Consider the following 24,704-nt stretch of genomic DNA (forward strand, 5'->3'; position numbering starts at 1 on the left):
AAAAAGACTTTTCCAAATCTCTGTAATTATGACAACACTTTTTACAAGTTTTTTACAAATCCTGCACTCAAGTTCCCAGCTGAAGCAAAATGAATTGAAGTGGAACCTCCTCAAAACAAGACATCCACAGCAGGCACATCCAGCTCCTGTTCTGACATGTTTACACAGTTCCATGGAGTGCAACTGATACTTCCTCAGCAGAAGCAGATGCAAGTCCATTGGGATGCTTATTTTCATGAGCAGGAACTGGGGCAGCAATCCCTGAGATTCTCTAGGACGCCTGTAGCTGTGTTTTGACAGCCATCATGTTTTGCTAATTTTCTGTGAGCCGTCTACTCAAACCAGTTTTCTTTCAATAAAAAGCGTACAGTATCATCAAAGCCATTTTGGTACAACAACTCCATTTTCTCCTGGTCTGGTGGGAACAAAGCTTGATTAAGTCTTACTAGGTTGGCCAGAGACAGCTGCAACAGAGCAAGAAGCTGTAAATTAGTTTATTAACGCAACTTATCTAGATGTGACTGTTCTGTCATCTGTTTCATGGAGCACATGTAAAATGAAAAGACTGGCATGGCTGTGTCTACATCAGGAATTAACCACGTCCAAGGTCACTGCTGAGTGCCAGGACAAACTGGCACAAACAGTGCACACACACACAGTTAAACTCACAGCATCCAAGACAGACTGTCTGCCTGTAAAACTGTCCAAAGCTTCTGAAACACTTTAGCTTTGGAAACACTCCCAACACTGTCTCGCAGAGGGGTAGCTGGCACATGTTAAACTTGTGCAAGGAAATATTTTGACAACTTACTAGTGCAAACAACCACATTCTTGGGAACATTCCCAGGCAATGTTTAACATATGAGTATAAACGTAGGTTTACTACCAACAAATTAAGAACTACTCAGCATCTTAAGTGGTCACTCTGATCATGTAAAAAGATTATGGAGCTTTATTCTTGAATACAGACTTCATAAAATTTTTTACAACAAACTAAAAATATAATTAGATTTAACAATGTTCTGAAAAATTTCTTTATATAATTAATACTTAGCCATTATTATAAAAAATTTTGCAAAACAGTATCAAAATATTTTTCATTATTTGAAGTAAGCAATTATTCAAATTCTGACACTAGGAGATGGAGAGAAAGAAAACTATTTACATTCCAATATAGGTAAATAAAGATGCACCACTCTTCAATTTATGCAATTACAATATTGCTGAAATGAAATTATTCTTAGCAATCATTTTTATAGCCCTAAAGCAGAGGTCCTTCAATTCAAATAGTTAAAAATGTCATCTGGGATTCTGCACAAGTCTGCACATGACCCCAGAAACAATGTAACTGTGCAATTAATTTTCTGTCTCTAAACTAATCACCAGTTCATTTTTCATCCTCTAGATACAAAATACAATCAAGAAATACACAAAGATTGCATATCAAGCTATACGAAAATCAATAATTTCATACTTTATAATCTTTACCAAGTACTACCATGCTTAATATCTCTCTGTGAAACAAAGATTCAAAAACTGAGCCAACTGAGAAAGGCATTACATAACATTAATTTTTGTAAAATTAGGAAAACATTAAAAACTGCCTAGAAAGAAAGTTTTAAACTAATTACTAATTATTGTTAATCTTTCTTTCTAATGGAATATTGTTGATCACTAGGTCTATCGCAAGTCAATATTTTCCTTCAGTATGTTGAAGAGAGCAAAACTGTAGTTAAAGTTTGTGAGACAAAGGTTCCAAAGACAGAAATGTCAACAAATAAAAGGGAGGTAATAAAAATCAGTCTCATACACAGAATGTTTCTGCTACTTCTCACAAAACTGGAAATGCGTTTTAGTCACAAGTGTTCACAACCTCTCTTGTGCAATGCAGTGACAAGTCACTGTATATGCCATTTGAAATGTACTACTTAAACTTATATTTTAAATTCAGTTAGAGCAATTGATTTCAGTAGGTATGAAGAAATGTTCTGCGGCTCTCCTCTCCTGAAGCATTCCACTTAAATTTTTTTCTATAAACATCTTGGCTAGTCAAAGACACCTGATGTGCAAAGCAAACCCAGTGTTATTTACAATGAACAGCCTGTTATAATTTGCTCAATTTGGTACTAGATCAATGCTTTTTAAATTTTTTTCTTTCTTCTACATTCAGCTTTCCTTTTGTTTAAAAAAAGTTTAACCTCCATTTGCAAAACAGTAATTGCCAAAACTTTACATAAGATGATATATAAGCACAAAATAGACTCTTAAATATGAACATAACTGCAGAAGTACTTTTTAGTGTTTTCAAGTTAATAAACAAGCAACTTACCATCATATCTTGTTTTGCTAATTTAACATACAGGTCCACACGCCCTTTATCTTCTGGACAGATATCTAATCGACCACTGAAAGGGGAAATTGTCACAGTTCTTCCAACAGGCAAGATAGGAAGGCCATTGGTAAGGCCACCATCAATCCACTTCTATGAGAAAAGAGAAATATTTTCAAAGTAACACCAGTACAGTATGATTACAATGCAATACTTTAACCTTTGCTGACCCTGCCTCTTCCACTTCCAAGAAAACTTACACGTTTCCCTCTAGGAATACAACGAATAGTAGGTGTCAGATATTAAGGAACTGAAAATGTGCACACAGAGATTTGAATCAATGAGCATCTGATATAATGTGCAAATTTGCATGTAAGGTATTTATCAAGCTACTTATAAGACTTTTTAGTTAATTAAAAAATAAAGTGCCCCATATTGAATTTTTCTCAACACATACATGTAAAGACAAGACTGTTAATATTACATATATTCTGATTGACAACAGGAGCTGTACAATCTGTAAGTGCAAGTACTCTGACTGCAGAAACTAAACCACAAATGACTCCTCTCCTCTTCTGTGATTTTTTTTACAGAGCCTCATTTCTTCTTATATACACTACACAAGATAACAATAGCTGGAAGGATAAAGATGGGAAGGAGTTGAACAACTGTGACACAAGAGGGAGCAGACCTAAGTCTCCTGCAGGAGTTGAATATAGTGAAGAATGAGACCTAGGGGTCAAACTCCATCCCAATATAAACAGTACAGCTGTGACATTCCTTGTTAATGTATTTATACCTTCCTATTTCTTTCTGAGCTTACAGGCATAGCCCAAAATTCAGCGTCAGTCGGCTGGCTAGATGGATTCACTGACATCACACGTGAGATCTGTTGACCAGATGCACCTCACTGAACTTTATACATCTAAAGTCAATTAGTAATTCTACACTTCCTTTATCACCAAGGGAGAGTAAACACTTCTAGCACATTATTCACCTTATCCTAAAGTAGGTGTTTATATCTCATTCAATTGTGCTGAAAAAGTGCTTTTGTCTTCACTAATTATAAAGGAAACAAATATTAACTATGTAAGATGTAGAGTACTGCAGACATGTAAAGCCAGGCAAGCTGAAATACTGTAAGGAATAATAAGATTCACAAGATTAAGTGCTTCTTAAGAGTTTCACCTCCAGGATATCATCCTCAAGTTACATTAGCACAGACCACTAAAAAGAAATGGCAAATTGTACTTCAGCACCAATCAAGCAAAAGACTGCTTTCCTGATGTAAGTGATGCTCTATCTGACCATCATAAATGGCAAAATAATGTCAGTTTTGCATCACAATTCCTGAAAACACCCCAGGAACCTAGTCACAAAAATTGGAAAAACAAACATCAACAACAACAATGAAACCAAAAAACCCAAACTAAAAAAACCCTCTCACAAAAAGTAAATTATTGGCTGTTGGCAAGAAACTAGCTCTCAGTGTAGTTACTGCTATACAGGAAGCATTAACTCCAGTTACAGTGTTTGTTCTTCAGAAGTCCCCAAAATTCTCAGACATCCATCACTTATATAGATCCTCTCAGCTGTGTCCTTTACTCTCGCTTAAAGCAAATCTTACTGTAATTTTACACAGATTTCTCCCAGTGCCACGTTTGACTTTCCCTGTGAACTCCTGTATCTGGTGATATGTTGAATTACTCTTTAACACATGGATACATAGCAGGGGGGCAGTGGTAGTATCCATCCATCCAGCCGTGTGTTTGTCAGCATACACAATCCCCATACCATTCTTTTCTTCACTCTCTCAAATCAGTTCTATGCTCCTGATCGCAAAACCTAAGTTATAAATACTAACATTTAGTAGTTTCTATGGCCCTTTTCATCCTATTATTTCATTATATGCTACAGCATCTGACCCTTGACATTAGCTGATGCCAGTACCACAATATACCGCCAAATTCCTTTACTTTGCAAAAACATCAAATTTCTCAATGAGGAGTAAGATCATTTCACCTCAGAAAGAGGCAAAAAAAGGGAATAAAATTCCAGAATAATTTACAGCTATCTTTCAGACTTCTTAAACTCCACTATATCTTTGCTGTGAGTAAAGCTGCAACACATACCAGAACATTTCTCGCACCAAGGCTTTTTTGTGTCTGTCTATAAACAATAATTTACTATTGATTTATGTGCAATGTTCCTTAGAATATTGAGTGTCCTTCTGTGGCATTTTCTACAGTGAAAAGTACAGTAGAATCCCTGTGTAAGCCACGTCAAAGACACCACAACAAATGAGATTATTGATCTTTTTCACCAGTATAACTTAGTACTTTTAAAACTCAAAAGTTCTCACATTTTAAAAATTCTGATTATTTATTTTTCCCCCTTCCTCCCTTAAGTAACTTCAATACTTACCTGAAAATCAAAACATTTACTAAGGCATGGGCAACGCTGTTAATTTAGTACATTTTTCTGTAAATTCTGTTAGTTTCTTTTGCGCATTTAAGAGAAACTGCTTTTCACTCAAAAATACTTTAGCTCTATACTCCCTCATGTTTCCTAGTTGTAAAACACTTATAAAACATTTATTTGCTGCAAAAAGACAAGTGAAGCATCAGCTTCTCTTAATTTCACCAATGAATTCTTGAAAAATGCTTCTTAGCTGATGAGACAAATTCCTGGTAGCTTCTGGATGGATTTCACTAATACCCTAGTGCAAAGTAAAGCCAGAGAAATAACTTGCAATGAAAACAAGCCAGACAATGACATTAAGGATTGACCTTACAGAATCTACCCATTTACCAGCAGATGGCTTTTACAAAGCTATTCCACAAGAACTAGTCACACCAACTAGAGACTCATCAGCAGACACAGTCAACTCCATCATGTGCAGATCTTTATCTGTCTTGAAAATTAACCTTGTCAGAGACTCAAAGGACACCAAACCAAGTCAGAGAAAGATAATTTCATATCGAACAAGTTTGCACTAGTGTTACTAGAAGCTTAGTTCCAGGATATCTAAAATCCCTAACCCTGGCAATAAACTAGTCCAATCAGCTTAAGGACATTAACAGACCATAAATTCTCATATGCCATCTTAGTGTTCCTCTTTAGTCAGATTATTTTTCAACTTGTTAATCAGAAAACATACTATGAGCAGACTAATGTTCTGGACATATTAACATGAAATTTAGCTTACTCATTCCAAGAGTCTAGCCTGCAGGTATGCATATTTTCAGGCAAACTAGCTAATGCCCTGTGAAGCCAAATGCTTCCCAAAAAATACTCCTAAATACTTCCTAAAGTTCAGTGTATATTCCCAAGTTTAGTTTCTGTAGACATATGGGCAGGCTAGCAACATGTTTGACTAATTCAGCAAAAGTGCACCATACTCACTTACCAATGTGCACAATGGTAGCTGGGAACATAGCACAAGTAACACAGTGAAATACATTTTAGAAACAGTCCTCCATGACCTGGTGATGTGTGTGCAGGTGACACACATAGCTCACAGAAAATCAAGATCAACTGTTCTAAAGTAAGATAAGGCCAGCAGACTAAGGCAGCTAGCAGAAAGTACAGTAATTTCTCGATTACAAGCTGCACCGTTTTGACTACAATTTTGCTCCCACACCGGAAATGCAGTTTACACTCAGGAGCGGCTAATATGTGAATAATTTTCTGACATTTACAACCCCAGAAGTGCAAACCGAGGTGCCGAGTCGAGCAACCCTGGGACTGCGTGATTGTTACAAATTGGTTACTCTGTTTCGCGGCGGGTGGAGCCAGCTCCATGCAGGCAGCATGGGGTGATGGGGGGTGGGGGGCAGCAGGGAAGGTGGGGGAGCTCCCCTCCTTCAGGCAGCGCAGCCCAGGGGAGAGACGCCGGAGTTGTCTCCTGCTGGCCCTGCAGCTCGGGGGGAGACAGGGGGCTCCCATCCCCTCCTGCCGCCACCACCATGGGTGCCAGTGGGCTCCATCCCCGCCTCCCACCACCGCCGCAGGTGCCGGCGGGCTCTGTGCATCCCCTGCTGCCATGGGGCGGCGCCGGGCCGGAGTGACCGAGCCCAGCAGTGGCGGCAGCTGGCCCTGAGCGACCCCACCGAGTGGCAGCGCCGAGCTGGGCCACCCAGCCCTGTCGGCAGCCCCGAGCCCTCACGGTCTGAGCTAAGCCAGTAAACCCTGCCATCCTACGATTCTGTTACTATTTGGCAACTTTGTTGCACGCAGGTCCTCGCTGTGAAGGACAGAGCGGCTTATAATTGGGTGTGGCTTGTGTATGGACAAAGAACGAAATGTTTGCCAACACCCGGAGATGCGGCTTATACTCAGTGCAGCTTGTAATCGTGAAATTACTGTAATCTTGCTTCTATGCTGCCATGAATCCATGGCCTAAGGAATTTACCTCCTGAAACTAGGGTAAATGCAGACAGGTCTGTTAGATGAAACTTTCAGGAAACTTGGAATATGATGCTATATGATAGGTGACACTGCAGAGCCAAATTCATATCCAATCCACCTTCTGGGTTGGTGCTTACATGTCTGGAGCATGACAGTACATGTGTGTATGTGTCCAGCATATGCATGTATACAGTGTGCGTTGTGGGGCTCCTGCTACACACCCACACATCCTCATTATCTGCTATTCCAAAACACAGAAATGCTACTGCAAGTGAGAGCTCTCACCCAGATCTCAACATCTGGGACTAAAGAATGCAAGTCAGGCAATAGTTCTCCCAAAAAACACCCTCCAAAAATCTCCCCAATCCACAAATGCACTGATTTTTAGAGCTTGAAAAAAGTCAGGGCAGACATACACAACTAATTATTCCAACAAGTAACAATGAAATGAAAGCAACCTCACCTCAGAAACTGCCTTTTCTGAATCTCACTAAAGGAGACAGTAAGAAGCTTTGGGAATGACAGGAAGCTTTCAAGTAACAGAAGAATCTATTTTCATGAAGCTTTCATTTAACTTTTGAATGCAAAAAATACTCAGGAATGAGAACTGTCCCCTAGAAAAAAGGCTGCAGTAAAATATTACAAGGCTAAAAATTATCTAAAAAGGCTTCATTAAATATTACAATACCTATACAAATCATAACAGAACTGTTCATCCAGTAAAATGGGTTTTAAGTAACTTTTGGACAAAGCTCGGAGCTAACTTTTCAGTTTCTTAATTGAAAGAAAACCACAAGAAATTTAATAATGACATTTTTCCCTTTAATGGCAGAATGAACCTAAAATAGCCATATACTCCCTTGGAAACTGCACAAGCAACATATAAACTCAATCAACAAAATTCCAGACCCTGGGAAGCTGCAAGCAGTCTCCATTTAACTCAAGCAGCCAAAAAACACTGATTTAAACCCTTCCAATATTTCAGCTGATATATACTGCTGTATCTATAATTCTAAAGCTGACAAGCTTTCTGATATGACTACCTAGCTAGCAGCAAATACATATGGTTTTGTGGGGCTTTTTGGCAGGGGAGGTTGTGAGGTTATAAAAGTTCTAGAGGCATCATTTGCATGAATGGGGAACTGAAGTAACATGTATTTCTCATAGGAAGAAATAGCCCTTTTCATGCATTTGAAATTATTCTTAAAGTGTTAATATATTTATGTATGAAAGACAAAAGTGGGAGCTAGATTGAGTAGAGATAACTGTAAAAAGGTTCTCATAAGAAATACTAAATATAGTATTAAAGTTCTTTTCCCTTAAGATTAAATAGTTACACCATAAATGAAGAACGTATAAAAAGAAAGTTAACAGCTAATGAAAAATTACCTGTCCTTTAAATTCCACTGGCTTAATTCCTGCATACACTGGTATAAAACTACTTGCTAGCAGGACCTAGTGAGAAGAAAGCAGAAAGAATACAGAAAAAAAAATCAAAAATGGCAACAAAGTAATTTAGAACCAATACATATTTTCATACATATTTACCAGTAAATATATTAGTCTTACACAAATCCACTGTCATCTCATAATGTCTTCGTATTGTGGTATGTAAAAATGTGATTAAAATTATTCAATAGGATTTGGGTTTTTTATGACTTGATAGTGACAACTGTCAAAACAAAATATCAAAAATAAACTCAATTATTAATGTAATTCAAGAGTATGAACTTAGTTTTGCACAATGTGAAGTAAATCTATGGTTTTCAAGAAATTAAATATGCATATTATGAAAAAAGGCAGTATATTGTCAAAAAAAAAGCTGACCAAGTCATTCTGTTAGCATATTAATATAGTGTTTACTTTTCTAATAAATCAGATTTTCAAAGTTTCAAAAATACCATGAGCATCCTGGAAATTCACATATGTATACGTTTACCCGTGTTTGTATTTATACATTCAAGTATTAAGAAACTACTATTTTTTCTACTGTAAGGCTTCATTGCTGTCTGCAGCTGTTCCTGATTTTTATTTTAATTTTTTTTTAGACCAGGACACCTCTTCTATCACATACAGCTGTGCAAACACATACACCTTTCTATTCATTCATAGCAATACCTATGAGACAGTGTGGCTACCTCTATACCTGTGTATCCACCCATATTTATATATATATATATATAAGCAATCAGTACACAGCATTTCCAGAAGAGGTAAATGCACGGACAAAGTGCACCATGTCAGAACTTTTCATACAGCTAAATAGGGTGAACAGGCACACACTGCTGTGGTGGCATGGAGGACCAGTCTGGGGAACAGAGGCAAGGTCACAAACTGGTGCAGACACTGTGTGAAAGACGAACAGATGCAGGAAAAAAACCCCAGAGACTATGGAAGAAAATGCCTGAGTTTTTTGGCTGGACTTACACTTATTTTTATAAAATTTAAGCTATTTCAGTATTAAGTCCCTCTCCTCCCCTAACAAGTTTTAATTGATATATGAAGTCTCCAACTTCCACTTTGAGAACTGTTTTCCTGCCTATTTCTCTTCCTAGTGATTTAGACCTTTGTCTGAGCTCAGAAAAAAAGGCTCTCAGGTTTCTAATATGAAACCACAGCTAATTCTCTACCAAAAAGGCCTTTTGCTCACAAAAGCCTAAGACAAGATTCCCAACTTCCCAACATCGCTTCTTCCCAGTCCAGCACCTTTTCTCCTCTCTTCCTCAACTGCATCTCATTGACTTTGGCCCTTTTAAACTAAGAGAAATGCAAAAAAAAGATTTAGTGAATGGAACCAAAACCAGGTGAATCCTGCAAAGCTTGAGCTCTTTTCAAGAGGACTGAAGAAAGCAGTTGTTCTTGCAAAGTCACTGAGATCTCCAGAGTGCGGAGAGGGAGGACAAGTTTGAAGAACACTTTCAGTTTTTCCTACCACTAACAGACCAGTGTGGACTTCTAGGCACTGCTTTATTTTCCCAAACTAAATAGACCAGTGTTCTCTGTCTTGCTCCCTCACACACAGGGACAAAATTGTGCCTCTCTTCCCTCTCACCTCCAGTTTAAGAACTGTAAGTCTAGGAATGCTGATACAAGATGATTGTCTTCACATATGGGAAGACTATTTCAAAAGTGGGAGATTATTAAATTAATAAATTATTAAATAAGCCTTTCCAAGTCCACAGGGAATAATAAAAAAAGATAAAATCTTAACATTGTAGCAACACACATTCAGTTTAGCTATTATGAAAACCTTTGGAACCACAAGGCTTGTTTGTTAAGCACTGAAACCAAATCCATTTGAAGTTGAATGATTTCTGGAGGGGGTACAGGTGTTTTGCTGTTTATAAAACAATCTGCCCAGTAGTACCTTTTCCATGCCTTGGATGTAGGTCATGCCTAGGCATGATACAATAAAATAACCCAAGCTCTACCCTCCCTGTTTCTGTGGCAGCCACCAGCATTCAGACAGCTGTACTCATGATACAGGCAGAGCTGAAGGCATGCACATAAACAGGTATTAGGAGCTGGACTGGAAGGTAAGACAATATGAATGTATTTCAACGAGCAGTAATGTGTAATTATATTACTATTATTCCAACCCATCCTACTGCTACCATAGAGAACAAAAGAACAGAAATGGCTAAATCAATGAAAACAACTATTGAAATACTAGTAAAATGTACATATTTCCAAGGTCATCCTGGCGTTTCTAATTGTCTCCACATTAGAAGATTTCACTGAAAAAACACAAAGAATAAAAATCTCCATGCTTGCTACCATTGCATACTAAAGCTAGAAATAACAGTGCATAATTTGAGATAAACTTTTCACATAATTATATTTGCATGACAAAGCCCTGTAAATTTTGAGGACTGTTCATGTAGAATATAACAAGGTCAAAATTTTTTAAAAATATACTTTAAAGGCAAACTCCCAATGCACACTTTGAGGTTTTGTTAACACATGCCATTTTTAAAAAAGTCTAGCTATAAAAAAAATCTCTTATTTGCTCTAACCATCCACAAGGATTGAGAAATAAGGAATTCCTTCTTATTCTATTTCCTCCTCTATTCTGCTACATCTTATTATGTCTACCACTAAGATAAAATCAATTACTAGAAAGAACATCTGCTTCACATGCATCTCAATTGCTCCTACCATCTCATATAAGCTTATGCATACAATCCTGATCCAAATTTAAAACATGGCATTCAGATGAAAAGAAGGGCAGTGAAAGATACACGCTACAGGTAAAATGCAGCTTATATACAGTACAGTAATTTCACAATTATAAGCCGCACTGAGTATAAGCCGCATCTCCGGGTGCTAGGAAATTTTCATTCTTTGTCCATACATAAGCTGCACCTGATTATAAGCCGCACGTTACAATACAGAGTGTGATAAAAGGTATCTATTCTATCACCATCTGTTGAGGGTGGGGGCAGTGATCCTTATCTCCATGGGAGATATTCTGCTAATGAGCCATCCATTGAAACCAGGCGGGGCATTGTTCTTTGTCTTTTCACAACCTATCCTTCCTCCAACGAGTCATTTTCTGCTAATGGCCCATTGAGTTCCTGACTGATAAAATTACTTCATCCCATTAGAAGTTGCTCCAGCCAGGGGAAAGAGCCCAACATTTCTTACCAAGATAAAAACAGAGGTTTTGGGACACTAAGGGAGCCCCTTTCTCCACTGGACTCCAGAGGAAAACCGGATTTCTCCACATCACCACTGGACCTCCAGAGGGAAACTGCACCTTCTACAGGAGCACTGCTTCAACTGAATCACATCTGTCACTGCAAGAGGATGCAACCACCATTGAATGGGACTGCTACCAACACCCTGCCTGACGGGGTGTCAGGTTGTACTCTTGACTTTGTCAGGGCTTGGAGTTTGTCTCTTTGTAGTACTGTATTTCTATTTTAGTTTCCCTAGAAAAGAACTGTTATTCCTAATTCCCATATCTTTGCCTGAGAGTCCTTTGATTTCAAAATTATAATAATTTGGAGGGAGGGGGTTTACATTCTCCATTTCAAAGAGAAGCTCCTGCCTTTCTTAGCAGACACCTGTCCTCCAAACTAAAACAGCAACTTTTTGTTCTTTGTCCATATATAAGCCATACCTGATTATAAGCCACACTTTGGGTTCAGACCAAAATTTTAGTCAAAATGGTGCGGCTTATAATCGTGAAATTACTGCATTACATTATAACTATTAACCACAAGCATTTGTAGGAATAGTTCCATTTTTTTAAACTTCTTTTACTCTCTTTTGTGATGAAACATTAGGATATCAGTGAAGTAAGAGATGCAAACATTTTTAAAACATTTTGAGACTCTCTACTGTGTTCTCATATACTGCTACAATTAGTTACCTGTTACTTTTAGAAACACTTTTTAGAAACATTTGTAGAAATGCCAACAAAGTAGAACTTGAATAAAAAATAAAGGAAGGACACACAACTACCAAATGAATTTTAGTAAAATTTGTGAAGCTATAGGATCAAGCTCTGCTTTAAACATTGTTTATATTATGGTTGCAGTACCACTGGGAGTAGAAGTGGTTACCTGAATAAACCAGTGCTGTTACTTAACAATGAATAATATACTCTTAAGTGTTGAAGAAACTCAGCATTTTTATTTACAACTTCCATATTCAACATGATTACCTTAATGAGGTCCTCCCTGGAGGGAAAATTTGAAACCAAGTGATTTTCCCCACTCTTTGAGTTAGTGACTGACACATAGAGCCGGTTCTCAGCTATCTCATGAACATCAGAAGGAAGAATAGACTCTATGCCTTCCCTAGAGGAAAGAAAATGGTCAGCGTTACTCACCACTATTATTTAAAAACCTTTCAAATGCATTAGGGGTCAGCACCCCATAGCACAGAAGAAATATGCACCCTGAAAATAAGCATTTGGAGAGCTTTTTAACACAAAAATGATCTTACAGAAGAATTAAGATAGGTACCTAAGTGTTTTCATAAAATCATAACCAGGTGTTACAGCACCAAAGTTCAATCTTCTGACTTCCTCTGCAAATCCATAGGCAAAGTGCTTACATTTCTGGAAATGAAAAGCATTAACCATTAAGGATGTTTAAGTGATGGGAAGCATGTTCAACTGCAGTACCTAAAGTACACTAGAGGCTAAAGCTTTATTAAAAGAGTTATTAGATCAAACTGAAGGATTTTCCCATATGTGCTCAGTTTGTAATAAGATATGCATAACAAAATGTTGATCTTTTTCTAAGGATTAATTTTTAAGGAAAAAAAAATCCCTGATGAAAAAAAAAAATGTATAAACTTTGAGGACATCACTTCAACAACCAAGGAAAGTTAAAGCATATTTTCTATACACTACTACTGCTAAATAATCAGTTCCCTAGTTCATGCCATTACAAGAACAATCATTTAGTTCAAAGTCTAAAGCCATCTTTTATTTTAAGGTCTACTTCAGAACTTAAATCAGACACAAGTACCTTCAGATGCTTAAAAGCAATAAAAAAAAAATCCCAACAATTTCTTCTCATTAAAGCAAAAAACAAGCTACTAGCAAATACACATTTAATTAATAAAATACTATGAAAGTATTTAATGACTGGAAAATTATAATGGGTGACATAGAAAGAAAATACACTGCAGAAAACAGGCAACAGATTCCTGCACTGAGAACATTTTACTCAAGCTGAAATACCCAGCATTAATGGTTGCAGAAAAACAGCTTGAAGGGTGAGTCATAAGAACTCCAAAGGGACATTAAAGGAATTGGTATAATTTATTTTTCAGCCATAACATGCTGAAACAATGAATTATGATCCTGAGTGCTTAACTCTCACTATTCAATATTTGTAATCCTTTTTTTATCCTTTCATGCAGACTTTTCTAATGATTTTAGGGACTTCGGGAAAAAAACTAAATTCAATCTTATGCAACCTTCTAAAACTGGTACTTTATAAATTCCCCTACATTCAGCCTATATAACCACATGAATAAAAGATAGTTTGAGTTTCCTGGATTGTTAGGTCCGTGCATAAAGAACAAATATGTTGCTAGTAACAAAATAAATGAAAGGAGAAAAAAAGAGGAGAGACATAAATATATCCCACTGAGGAGGAGGATACAGAATCTGTGGGAAGGAAAACAAGGAAGGAGGTGCGGTGAGGATTAATATGAGATCACAGTCAGCTAACTAAAGCAGTTAAGCTTCCTCACATCACTAGTATGACAAAGAACTCATCCAAGTAAGAGGCAGAAATGTAGTTCTTGCATCCACTTTCTTTATATGTCCTTTGAATAAATGTGTCCAAAAGTTCACTAAGAGGTTCATACCTTCTAAAGAAACAATTACTTGTTTCAGGCTAGTTAGCCCACATTGGTTAGATTTGCACCTTTACCCCAACAGATACTTGCCATTGCCAGCTCAAAGCCAATTAAAATATATTAGGCACATTCAGATACTTCTGTCTATAAATGCAGAAGAATTCCACAAAACCCTACACAGAAGCACGTCAGAACTATTATCTCTGTATCTAAGATGCTTAAATAAAATTATAGGGAGCTAAGAGTACCAAACTAGGGAAATGACAGAAAACTACTTTCCATATTACAAGTGCTAAGAATTAACTGTATCTAGACTCTCTGCTCTCAAAAGGGACTTCTTAGAGATAGGAATTGTTTTAGAATCAGAGTGCTATAAGCTTTAAACAACACATCTGCATTTTAAATAATGACTGAGGCCATGTTTAGAAATTTTAACTGTTTGTATTAAACAAACTTGATATCAAACACGACCAAGGTAATTTTAAAATTAATAGTTATTTATCCATAACTAAATAAGCCTACTTAGAATTCTCAAGTCCCACACCTTTACAAACAGTGACAAAAATCCAGTATATGACAGAAAAACATTTGGAAACTGTATTAGAACAGCAACAGTCAAAACAATAAATTTTCAACATTACATTCTCTCCAAGATAAGGACATGTTGCATTACAGCTTTGAGACTAGGAGATGCAGAAAGTCCTAATTATAGCTTATCTGACATTGCCATCTCTGGAGAGAGGGGGGAAAAACAAACAAACAAAAAAATTAATTTATTAGGAGCTACATTTGTGGATACAAAATATTTCAAGCTAGAAATGTAGTAAAGATAATAATTTAATTATCCTGATACAAAAAGTTAATTCTTTTCAGTACAGAATGCTGTCTTTAAATTCCATGAGAATTAGAATTATTCCCACTGACAAAAGAACTCTCAATTTTCTATTTAAACAATATAACAGAGTAACTAAAAAGTACACAAAAAATGAAAGGACTAAAAACGTTCATGAAGCTTTCTTTAGTTTACAATAACATGACAAATTTTCAAGGAAAAATACAACAGACTCAATGTAATATAGACTCAGTTTCCACAAACAAAAACTAAAAACTTTTTTAATATTTTTACTTAAAAAGATCTTTGTAAGTTGGACCAGGTTGAGAACAAGGGCTCATACTCAGGGTCTGCAATAAGCAGAAAAATTTCCTTGGGCTAACAAAGGGCTGCCATGCTCACCACAGAGGAAATTAAAGTCAGAGGTACACATTATACCAGGCAAACTTGAAACTGAACTACCAGTCAGAGGTGACAGAAGGGGAGTAATGCCTGCACAGAATACAATGAAGTTCTCTCCACAACAGAGTGGAACTTGCCTAATACCAAGTTATATAAAGAATACTTGCAGGGCAGTAGAGGGGGGGAAAGAAGCCAGGGAAAAATCTACTGCTGAAAGCAACAGAAGTATAGTTCATGCTGCAAGCTGAGTTCATATCCCAGCAGAAACAACCAACAAACAGAAATATCAGAATAGAAACAGAAAAAGTGGGGTTTGACTAGGACTATTATTTGAATCAAATGAAGTGAAGCAAGCAAGGCCTAGAGAACGTTATCAAATGCTCACTTGGAATTAAATGTAAGTGTAACTCTAGACCAAAAATCTAACAGCCTGCTTTCCCAACAATAATTAAAAATATTAGAGAAATACTAACATTTTGGCAATGCCTGGTCCTCCACATTTATTAAGGCAAAGTCACTATAGACCGTTCAGGATGGCAAAGCAGCCTCAACCTGTGGGGGAAAAACCAAGCAGACAGACACCAAAAAAACCCCTTATGCCCTCCACAGTATCTGTAACAATGTAACCACTACATACAACCTTGGTGTCTCTGCATGACACCATATCCTAGGTCTCTGAGAAAGGTGCAGCATCTCTGGAGACAAAACAACCCAAACACCTGTAAGAACAGAATGCTGCAAGGGTCAATCCTACTGGGTGCTCTTAAGGCATGGGCTGCACTGAGTCTAAAGGAGATGCAAAAGTCTTTAACCCTGTTCAGTAGCGCACAGGCAGCAGGAAAAATATCTCAGCAGGTGGGAGCTGTTTAAGAAGACACACTCCACCTTCCATTTCCATCTCCTTTCAGAAAAGGTTAAAAGGGTGGTGCTATGCACTTGCTTAACAAAGCCTTTCTCTAGCCAACACAATAATGATTCACTTTGTAATGTACCATCACTACAGTAAATATATATTTTGGTATACATTAAAGTGTAGCTATTGCCTACAATCAAGACTCACATACATGAGAGTTGTATTTTATACAGCTTAAAATATAAGGTTCATATGAAATATTTTTATCATTAACTTTTTGCTCATGAGTCTCAGATGATTAATGAAAATATGATGCAAGAGTTCTGTTCCGAGCAAGTAACAAGAAGAAAAAAAAACAAGACCCAAAAACATTGTAATAAACTTAATGTAAGATGATTATATGAAACAAATGTCCTTTGAAAATTATCATGGCCTATACCTACGAGTTTATTAATTTACCTCTATATTTTCTGGCACTGCTAACAAGACAGCGGCAGCCAGAGATCCCGCAGAAGCTCCAGCAAAAGCTTTCACATCTCTCAGTAACTTCTTACCATGCCTGTGAAAAGCAGCTGCTGCCCCCAAGTGGTAAATGCCCAGAAAGCCACAAGCTGCAAAGGACAGGTTGATGGGTTTCATTTGGGCTGTGGAAATAGCGTGTCACGGTCAGAAAAAATTTGTCTTGCAATATACATTTATTCTTTTTGCATAACATACTCTAACTATATAAAAAAGCAAGTTATTTGAGAATAGTAAAAGCTTTTGATTACTAAATATATCAAATAATCAGCAGTTTAGTATCTCAAAAAAATTGAAAACAATTTAAATAATCCTTAGCACAAATAATTTTTTTAATTAATCTAAAATATATACCTTTATACACAATGTAACTACATATTTTCATCTCATTTTTCGAAGAGTAGCTACACAGAAGTGATAAAAGAATACCTTAGAAGAACAAACATTGTTAGCCACATTTATCAATAAATCAAATTAATTATAAACTGCTGGTTACTGTCTCATCATGTAGTGATAGGACTTGGACAATGGATAAAAATTGAGAGAAAGTTAAGATTGGATATTGGGAAAAAATTCTTCACTGTGAGGGTGGTGAGGCACTGGAACAGGTTGTCCAGAGGTGCTGTGGATACCCCTTCTCTGGCAGTGTTAAGGGCCAGGTTGGATGGAGCTCTGAGTAACTCTGCCCAGGGCAGGGGGGATTGGAACGAGATGATTGTCTAGGTGCCTCACATCCCAGGGCATTCCAAGATTCTATGATCATGCTCCCCCTTGAATCCTTTATAATTCTCTAAGAGACTAACTAATTTGCTTACTAAAATTATTAAGTGACAAAATTTTAAATTACTAATTTATAAAAGAAAAACACAAAACATTGTTGCTACTATTAAAATAAGGAGTAAAAAAAAAAAAAAAAAAACCAAAGTAAAATACAAAGCACTAAATTTAGAAAAACACACACACATCCCAAGATGTCTAGGGTAGAAATTTAAAATTAACAAAAAAAAAAACCCCCACAAATGGTAAGCATTAAGTTCAGATATTAGGGAGAGTTAATTAAATAAACAAAATTGAATGTTGCACAATTTATTAGCTCTTCTGTTTCTGCAACTAATTACATCATGAAAGGAAGGTATTCCACAGATTGTATTTTACAGATGTAAGACACATTGTACACATCTTAGTACTGAATTAAAAATAACCCCTTACTGTATTTGGGTACATCTCAATACCAATGGGAATAAAAGACAAAAACTGTTTTATCAGTCCTGATGGAGAGAGGCAAACATATGTAACACCACATTTTTGTTAAAGATACCTTATCTCTTAAATGGGAAGGGCAGGAAAGATGAGGGTAAGAAACAGCTTTCAAAATCATTTGATAAAACCAACTGTTTTACCCTCTGATTAAAATCAGACCTAATGATCTAACCAGGTTTGCTGTTTTACTGAGAGAGAGCACCTCATAGTGCAGGGAATATTTGGTGCACCAGTCAGTCTGCCAAAACACACAGTTTATCACTGTGCTGGAAATGCTTCCACATCCACTTTTAAGTAGGAATACCTGTAACGTATCTAACACGTTTGTACTCATAGAAAGTACTAGAGGTTGGCTCTTATTGTGACAATAGGAGAGAAAGGCATTTAGAGTGAAGTAAGTGATAAATTGATTTACTATTTTTGAAAAAAAAGGATCTTTTAATTTAAAGAAAAACCAGTGTACTGAATAGAAGGTAAAAAACTTTACTCAAGATGTTACTGGAAAACAACAAGCACAACTCTACTTTGATTTTTTTTTTAATAGAGTGCAAAAAAACTAAAACAGTCTTTGAAGAACGACCTCACAACATGCTTCATTTCAGGCTTGTTAAACTCTTGGGAGTTTAACCAGCTGCTGCAGCTGTCTCCATACATTCTACAAATTAGGAGCAGCATCACAAGCTACTTTGACAAAAAGGTGAAGCTGGCTAAAGCAACTGCATTCTTAACGTAGGAATGGAAGAATCAACCCTAATTTTGTGCAAAAATAGATCTCGAGATCAAGACACTGCTAATATGAAACACCACATGAAATAAAAATTATGTTACATAGCTGATCAGTCAAAAAATGCACAACATACAAGTTCACAAATCCAAAGAATTACATCTAAGGGACCTATGAAATGTAACTAAGAAACACAAGTGTAAGATAATAAGATTATGTAAATCAAAATAAGTATATGGATGTTTATGTATATGTATACACACATTTAAACCTTCTACAAAGTTCATACTCCAAAAAGTATGCCTCTCTGCTGGAAAAATAATCAAATGTGCACAAATAAAAAAAAGATGAGAACCACAAAGAGTATCTAAAGCGCGGTTACAATAAAAAACTAGATTAAAAGGATTTTCAAAAAGAAAAAGTCCCTCCAAATGTGAAACAAAAGTCACATTTCATTGTATAAATAAGTGGCTGGTACATTTTCTCCAAAGCAAAAACAGAAAAGGAAGTTATGTGAACTGAGGAAACTATTTGAATCTTAGATCAAAAACTACTGAACATATCTGACTAAAGTCAGATATCCACACCTCCTCTTACAAACTTTCAGGAGGAAATCATAGTTTCTTAGACAAGCTTTACTCCTATCTAATTACCAGCTACTGGGAGTAACCACTATTCTCTTTTGAGTGCCTGGATATGTGGCATTCACTCTTTCATGTGAATTAATTTCTTAATACTTTTCTGCCTCCTTCATTCCCCTACCCAAGAGATAGAAAAGAGAGATTATCAAATGAGTATTCACATCAGTTGCTTGACTGACAAAAGGATTCAATGAGAGAAGAACGCACAAGAAAAAACAACAGTGTTAAGATTTCAAGTCGTGGAATACTGTTCAAGAATGCTACTAGCCTCACACTCTGTGAAGAGTAGACTAATTTAAAATCCAAAAACATTACATTACCGCAATGTAAAAAAAAGGTAATTTTTATACTTTTAGTGAGTAGAAGTACTTAACCCACTGGATTTGTATGGCATGCAATACAACACTGCTTTACAGATTCCATAAAAGAACCTCAAATTAAGGGTAGCAACAGCATAGCTGTGTTACCCAAACATTACACTTCTATTAATTAGGATCAATTCCTAGGTGTACATTAAGTATTTGTCATATACACAAAAAATTTTAGAATTCCTCAGTACAAATGTTAATTGGCAGATGACATTCATCCTCAAATGACAGATCCATTGGTTCCATCTAGCTGCATGACTGAGAAATGGGGTATGCACATACATCTATCAACCCTCTAAGTGGGTAAATAATGAGAAAGAAAAATCACTGAATCATAGAATCATTCAAGTGACTTCTTGCCCTACCTTCTTATGCTTAAAACAGGGTCAGCTATCAGATCAAATTTGGTCACTCAGGGCTTTACCTGCTTGTTAACTTGAAAATCTTGTAATGTTTAGCTCCCGAGTGACACCCAGCATTTGGGTGAAACAATCAGGTTTTCTTTCATTTGTTCAGAATATTAAAATCAGTAGAGTATTGCAAATACTCAGCATCACAGAGAAGAAACAGAACGTATCTTCAATCAGTACTATGCATCCATCTGCAGGAAAGTAGGTGGAACTGAGGCCTCTTCAACACATCTGCAAAAAAGCACTTAACCTACAAAGGATGCAGATGACAAAGATGAAACAGATAAATAAGAATCATCGTTCTATAAGGAACTACTGCTTCACAGATGCAGTTAAGCAACGTCATTCCACCTTGCAAAAAAAATCTCCTATTAAGAGGAAAAGGTAAGAAAGCATTTGTTAGATGAATGTCTTATAAAATCGGAAAGGCAAATAATAGGAAACAGAAGACTTTAAAAAAAATTCTTGCAAATATGTTACGGCATCCCTCAATTTGCAAGACATAAAGGCGTATTTCAGATAAAGTATGATTCAAAAATAACTTTTGCTTTGATGGTCTCGTAGACAGTTATCTTTTTGATCAAAAAAGTATAGCATGATTATAAAAACTCCAAAAGGAAACAGAGAATTTCAATTAAGTATACATTATGACTATTCCCTAACAATTTCTTACAGAGTAACAGAAATAAGGCATAGTCACAAACCACTTCTTTCAGCTGCCAGAGCAGAGAGCAGAAATCTTGCTATATTAGAAATAATATGAAACATCTGTTTCACAAGACTTCAAAACAAATACTCTTAGAGAGTTTAACCTAAATTGTGACTATTAAGGTTATTAATACCTATTAACACAAAGTTGTCATATTGGCACGTCTTAAGAAAATGTTTCAACTAACCTTGAAGATATACAAGTACATTTCAGATGGAAGTGCACATTATGTGGAAACATGATATAAACAGGACAGAGCAAACACTTCTGCCACTGCTTTTCAAAACATGTCATCTTACATGACTTGCAAAATTCAAAATAGAAACTGGCCAAGGGGACAGAAATGCTTCTGGTGTCTACAAGAGGAAAAAACAGAAGCATAAAATACGTACAAGAAGAACACTGGGGTTGTTCAGTTTCATTATTTTGCAGATAATGCAGGAGAACTCAGGAATAAATATAAATCTAAGAGTTCCCTTTAAAAGATTACCACATCTTCAGGAAAAAAAAACAACCCATTGGTGATTAAAAATCTACTGGAAGGTGGGGGCATTTCTGTTTACTCAGCAGTATCTCATCCACTTTGTAATGCAAACCTTCAAGAGAATGTATGAAAGAAGACAAGGCTATACAGAAAAATTATGATACAGTACCACATAGCTTTCTGAGGACAGGTACTGTCTTCCTGATTGTCATGCACATGAAATAGCACAACAGTTCCTCGCAGGCTGTTTCCTGAGCAATATAATTGCATAAACATTGCACCATCCCAGTGTCTTAACCTGTCATAACTACCTCCCTGTCATCCCACTTGTAAACAGAAGCTGAAAATGCCCAAAGCAACTGAGTACAAACACCTTTACAAACAAAATCTAAATATACATAGAATGCAAATGACCAAGCACCCTGAAGCACAGGAGCTAAAATGCATGATGCATAACAGCACATCTGAGGATAAGTTATTAGCAAAGAGTGACTAAACAAGCAAAAAAAAGTCACAGGAAAAACTGTTTAGCTCAACAGCACTGCTAAAATAAAAGGTCACAAAGGCAACTACTAATTTACCTGAATCAAAAATCACCACTGAAACAGAAATGTTTGTTTTTATACACTTCTAACAGGAAAAAAAGTGTACTAGCACAACAAATCACAGCCTTCAGTGAATATAAGAGTTTGACAAAGTTGAAGGAAAAAAATAATGAGTACATAATCTAACTGGCCATTATGAACCTTAAGGAAACCACAAGCCTTTGTAAACTGCAACATTTGTGTATAATCCCCTTAAAATCAAAAAACAAACACATTGCATGATACAAAACCTTCAAATTAAGATCCTAGATCTTGATGCTAAAGATGTCAACAGAGGGTAGAGAAGGCGGACTTCTCCAGAAGAGGGTGGCAAAAGGTTCCAAATACCTTGTAACGAATGTTGTCTTCCATCACCTACTCCACTGGGACTTTTTCCAACAGATGTTTTGGTTTCCTCTGCACTAGTAGCCATTCTGCTATCCACTACTGATTGTTTATCATTTACCTTTGAAACCTACAGTCAGAGGGTCAGATATATTAGTATTAAAAACAACAGCAATATGACATTATTTGAAAATAATTGCTACGTCATCTAGATGAATTTCGCAATTGCTTAGCCACCAAGAAATGAGTTCAAACCTCAATGTTCCACAACTTATGCTTGCAGGAATTTATATTTTAAAGATGAACTTACCTAGATATTGAAAAACACTGCCATTTGGATATGCCAGTGTACAAAATGAGCTTTATTTTGTGTCTTTACCATTACTTTTATCTACAGATATTTTTAAAATCAAACTCTACTGTTTTTATCCATGCATTTACTCCCTACTCTCTGTTGCACAACATTGCATCTGTAAGTCATTTCTCAGAGAATTCTGGTCCTATTCTTTACTTAATGACTCTCACTCTAACGAATCAGACAGCCTGTCAGTTATCCTACACTACTGACTGAAGAACAGTTTGAAGAAAATTAACATTTGTCCCCAACTTGGAACTATCAGACTCAAAAATTCACTCTGAAACATTGGTACTCCAGCAAATATTGCTGCCTGCCCCATGATCTTGATAAACTGAAGGCATATTCAATACACAATTAATTCTGCAAAATCAAAAGCTTAACTCTCTAGAGTCTGAAATAAATTATTTTATCACTGTATTTATGCACATCACTTATATCTTTAGAGAATCACAAAAATACTTACCTGGAATTCAACTCTGTTATGTGGCACTCTTACAGTGCAATAGTTTGGAATTCCAATCCAGAATTGCTGAGTTTTGGGAAATATGCAACTACACAATCGGCCTTCTTTCATCTGGAGCAACAGTATTTGAGCACTACAAAGCTTTCTGAAAGTCCACATTTTAGTAAAAGTGATCTCTGGATCCAGATGATGTGGTAATCAAGCTGATACTCACAGAAGCTGTTTTACCAGGAAGTTAACAAAGGAAACATCAATAGATGAGCTTGGGCACCATAAAAGCACACGGCAGAAACTTTCTTTTAGGCATAACCTGTTTAAAAGACACAAAAAAAAAAAAAAAAAAAGGTAGTTGAAAGGTTCATATCAAGGCCCTGATATTGTGGCCTCCTCACACCCCTCCAACCCGAAAAGACAGAGGCATTAACAGCTGATTCACTTGACAATGAAGATGTTTATTTCAGTAGCTCCTCTCCTTCCCTCTCACCAGTCCCCCGTGTTGCTCACCATGGACTATAAGGTCAATTGTTCATTTCACAGACAGGAAGAACTTAAACTGATAATAACGGAGAACCCCAAACGAACAAACTATCCCCTAAGATTAACAACGCGAACAAACTGCTCCTTCTACCTCAGCTGAAAATTGTGGATGCAGTGATCCTGAAACTTCAAACTTGTTCACTAAAACAAGGCGTGCTGTAAAGATCCCAGTAAGAGACACTCCAGCATGCTGGTTGGTACACGGCAAGCCTCGTCATCCTCTCAGTTACTAAGAAAGCACAGGGGTTACTCACACACCCAGTGTAAGCCTGGCTTACACCCTGACCATAAGAAGAATGCATAGAATTGTGCTCGTTCAGAAGAAAAGCGGGTTCCTGCCTGACGACCACTGCAAGGAATCCCACTCGTGACCCTGTGCCGGCGAGGTCCCGGCGGAACTCCGCCAACTTCCAACTCAATCCCAGCCCAGTGAGCTCATGGTGTTCTGTCCCATCTCGTGCGCCATGAGATCGGGCCTATGCTGCAACCGGATTTTTGATATCTCCACTTTCAGCAAACAACCAAAACAAACAAAACAGCCGAAACGGCGAGACAAGTTTTTTACAGCCAGCAAATACAGAACGTGAAGTGACAGCCGCGGGGTGGACAACGCCAAAGTGCAGCCACTGCGCCTTCTAACCTTGGACACTTACAGCAAGCGGGCGATTCCTACGCGGGACACGGCCCTGCAGAGGTCAGTCACCTCCACCCTGCCCCGATCGCCCGCTGCCTCCCCGCAGGTCTCCCGCGAGGCTAACGCGGCTCCCCCAGGCACTGTGCCCACCCGGCTCCGTTCTCCGGCAGCGGCCCCGGATCGCGGCCGGACCGGGAGGTAGCGGCGGGTCCTGCCCGGCCCCAGCCCCCGCGCCTGCGCAGCGCGGGCCCGGCGGCGCTGGGAGGAGCGGCGGGGCCGGGCCCGGGCCGCTGAGGCGGCACCGCCCCCCCCCGCCTTCGCCTTCGCCACCCGCCGGCGGTGCCGGGGGTGCGGGTGGACCCGCCCTGCCGGGCTGGTCGCTGTTGTCGTGCGGGCGGGTGTCCCCTCCCTCAGCACCGCCCTTGTGCTGAGCCGCGCGCCTGGTAACCGCGTCCTGTTGCTGACGGGGTGGCCTCAGGGCAAAAATATTATAAGGATTACTTTTTTTTTTTTTTA

The 24,704-nt window shown here is 37.6% G+C and overlaps 1 protein-coding gene across 8 annotated transcripts; it reads right to left on the reverse strand.

Moving 5' to 3' along the window:
- Positions 1–315: 315 nt before the first annotated feature.
- Positions 316–24,425, reverse strand: PNPLA4 (patatin like phospholipase domain containing 4). 8 transcript variants are annotated; one of them, XM_033052567.1, is made up of 9 exons: positions 24,339–24,425; positions 23,018–23,327; positions 22,200–22,326; positions 16,612–16,796; positions 12,715–12,809; positions 12,411–12,546; positions 8,129–8,194; positions 2,330–2,482; positions 316–464 (listed from the first exon to the last, which is right to left on the reverse strand). In XM_033052567.1, exons 2-9 carry the CDS (start codon positions 23,174–23,176, stop codon positions 333–335), a joined length of 1,053 nt encoding a protein of 350 aa, XP_032908458.1. In that variant the 5' UTR covers positions 23,177–23,327; positions 24,339–24,425; the 3' UTR covers positions 316–332. The 8 variants fall into 8 exon arrangements, with proteins under 8 accessions (XP_032908458.1, XP_032908460.1, XP_032908457.1 ...); XM_033052569.1 differs by lacking the exon at positions 24,339–24,425 and adding an exon at positions 24,208–24,332 and having other exon boundaries at positions 16,612–16,763; XM_033052566.1 differs by lacking the exon at positions 24,339–24,425 and adding an exon at positions 24,208–24,332.
- Between the last annotated feature and the right edge of the window lie 279 nt (positions 24,426–24,704).

The sequence above is a fragment of the Catharus ustulatus genome, chromosome 2 (assembly GCF_009819885.2).
Source record: "Catharus ustulatus isolate bCatUst1 chromosome 2, bCatUst1.pri.v2, whole genome shotgun sequence".
NCBI lineage: Eukaryota > Metazoa > Chordata > Aves > Passeriformes > Turdidae > Catharus > Catharus ustulatus.

Excerpts from the sequence above, each read along its gene's own strand:
- PNPLA4 (XM_033052567.1), bottom strand. The coding sequence starts at position 23,176 with ATGTGGACTTTCAGAAAGCTTTGTAGTGCTCAAATACTGTTGCTCCAG. Across the intron at positions 22,327-23,017 it reads ATAACAGAGTTGAATTCCAG|GTTTCAAAGGTAAATGATAA; the intron begins GTAAGTATTTTT and ends CTCTGACTGTAG. Across the intron at positions 8,195-12,410 it reads CCAGGGAGGACCTCATTAAG|GTCCTGCTAGCAAGTAGTTT; the intron begins GTAATCATGTTG and ends TCTTCTCACTAG.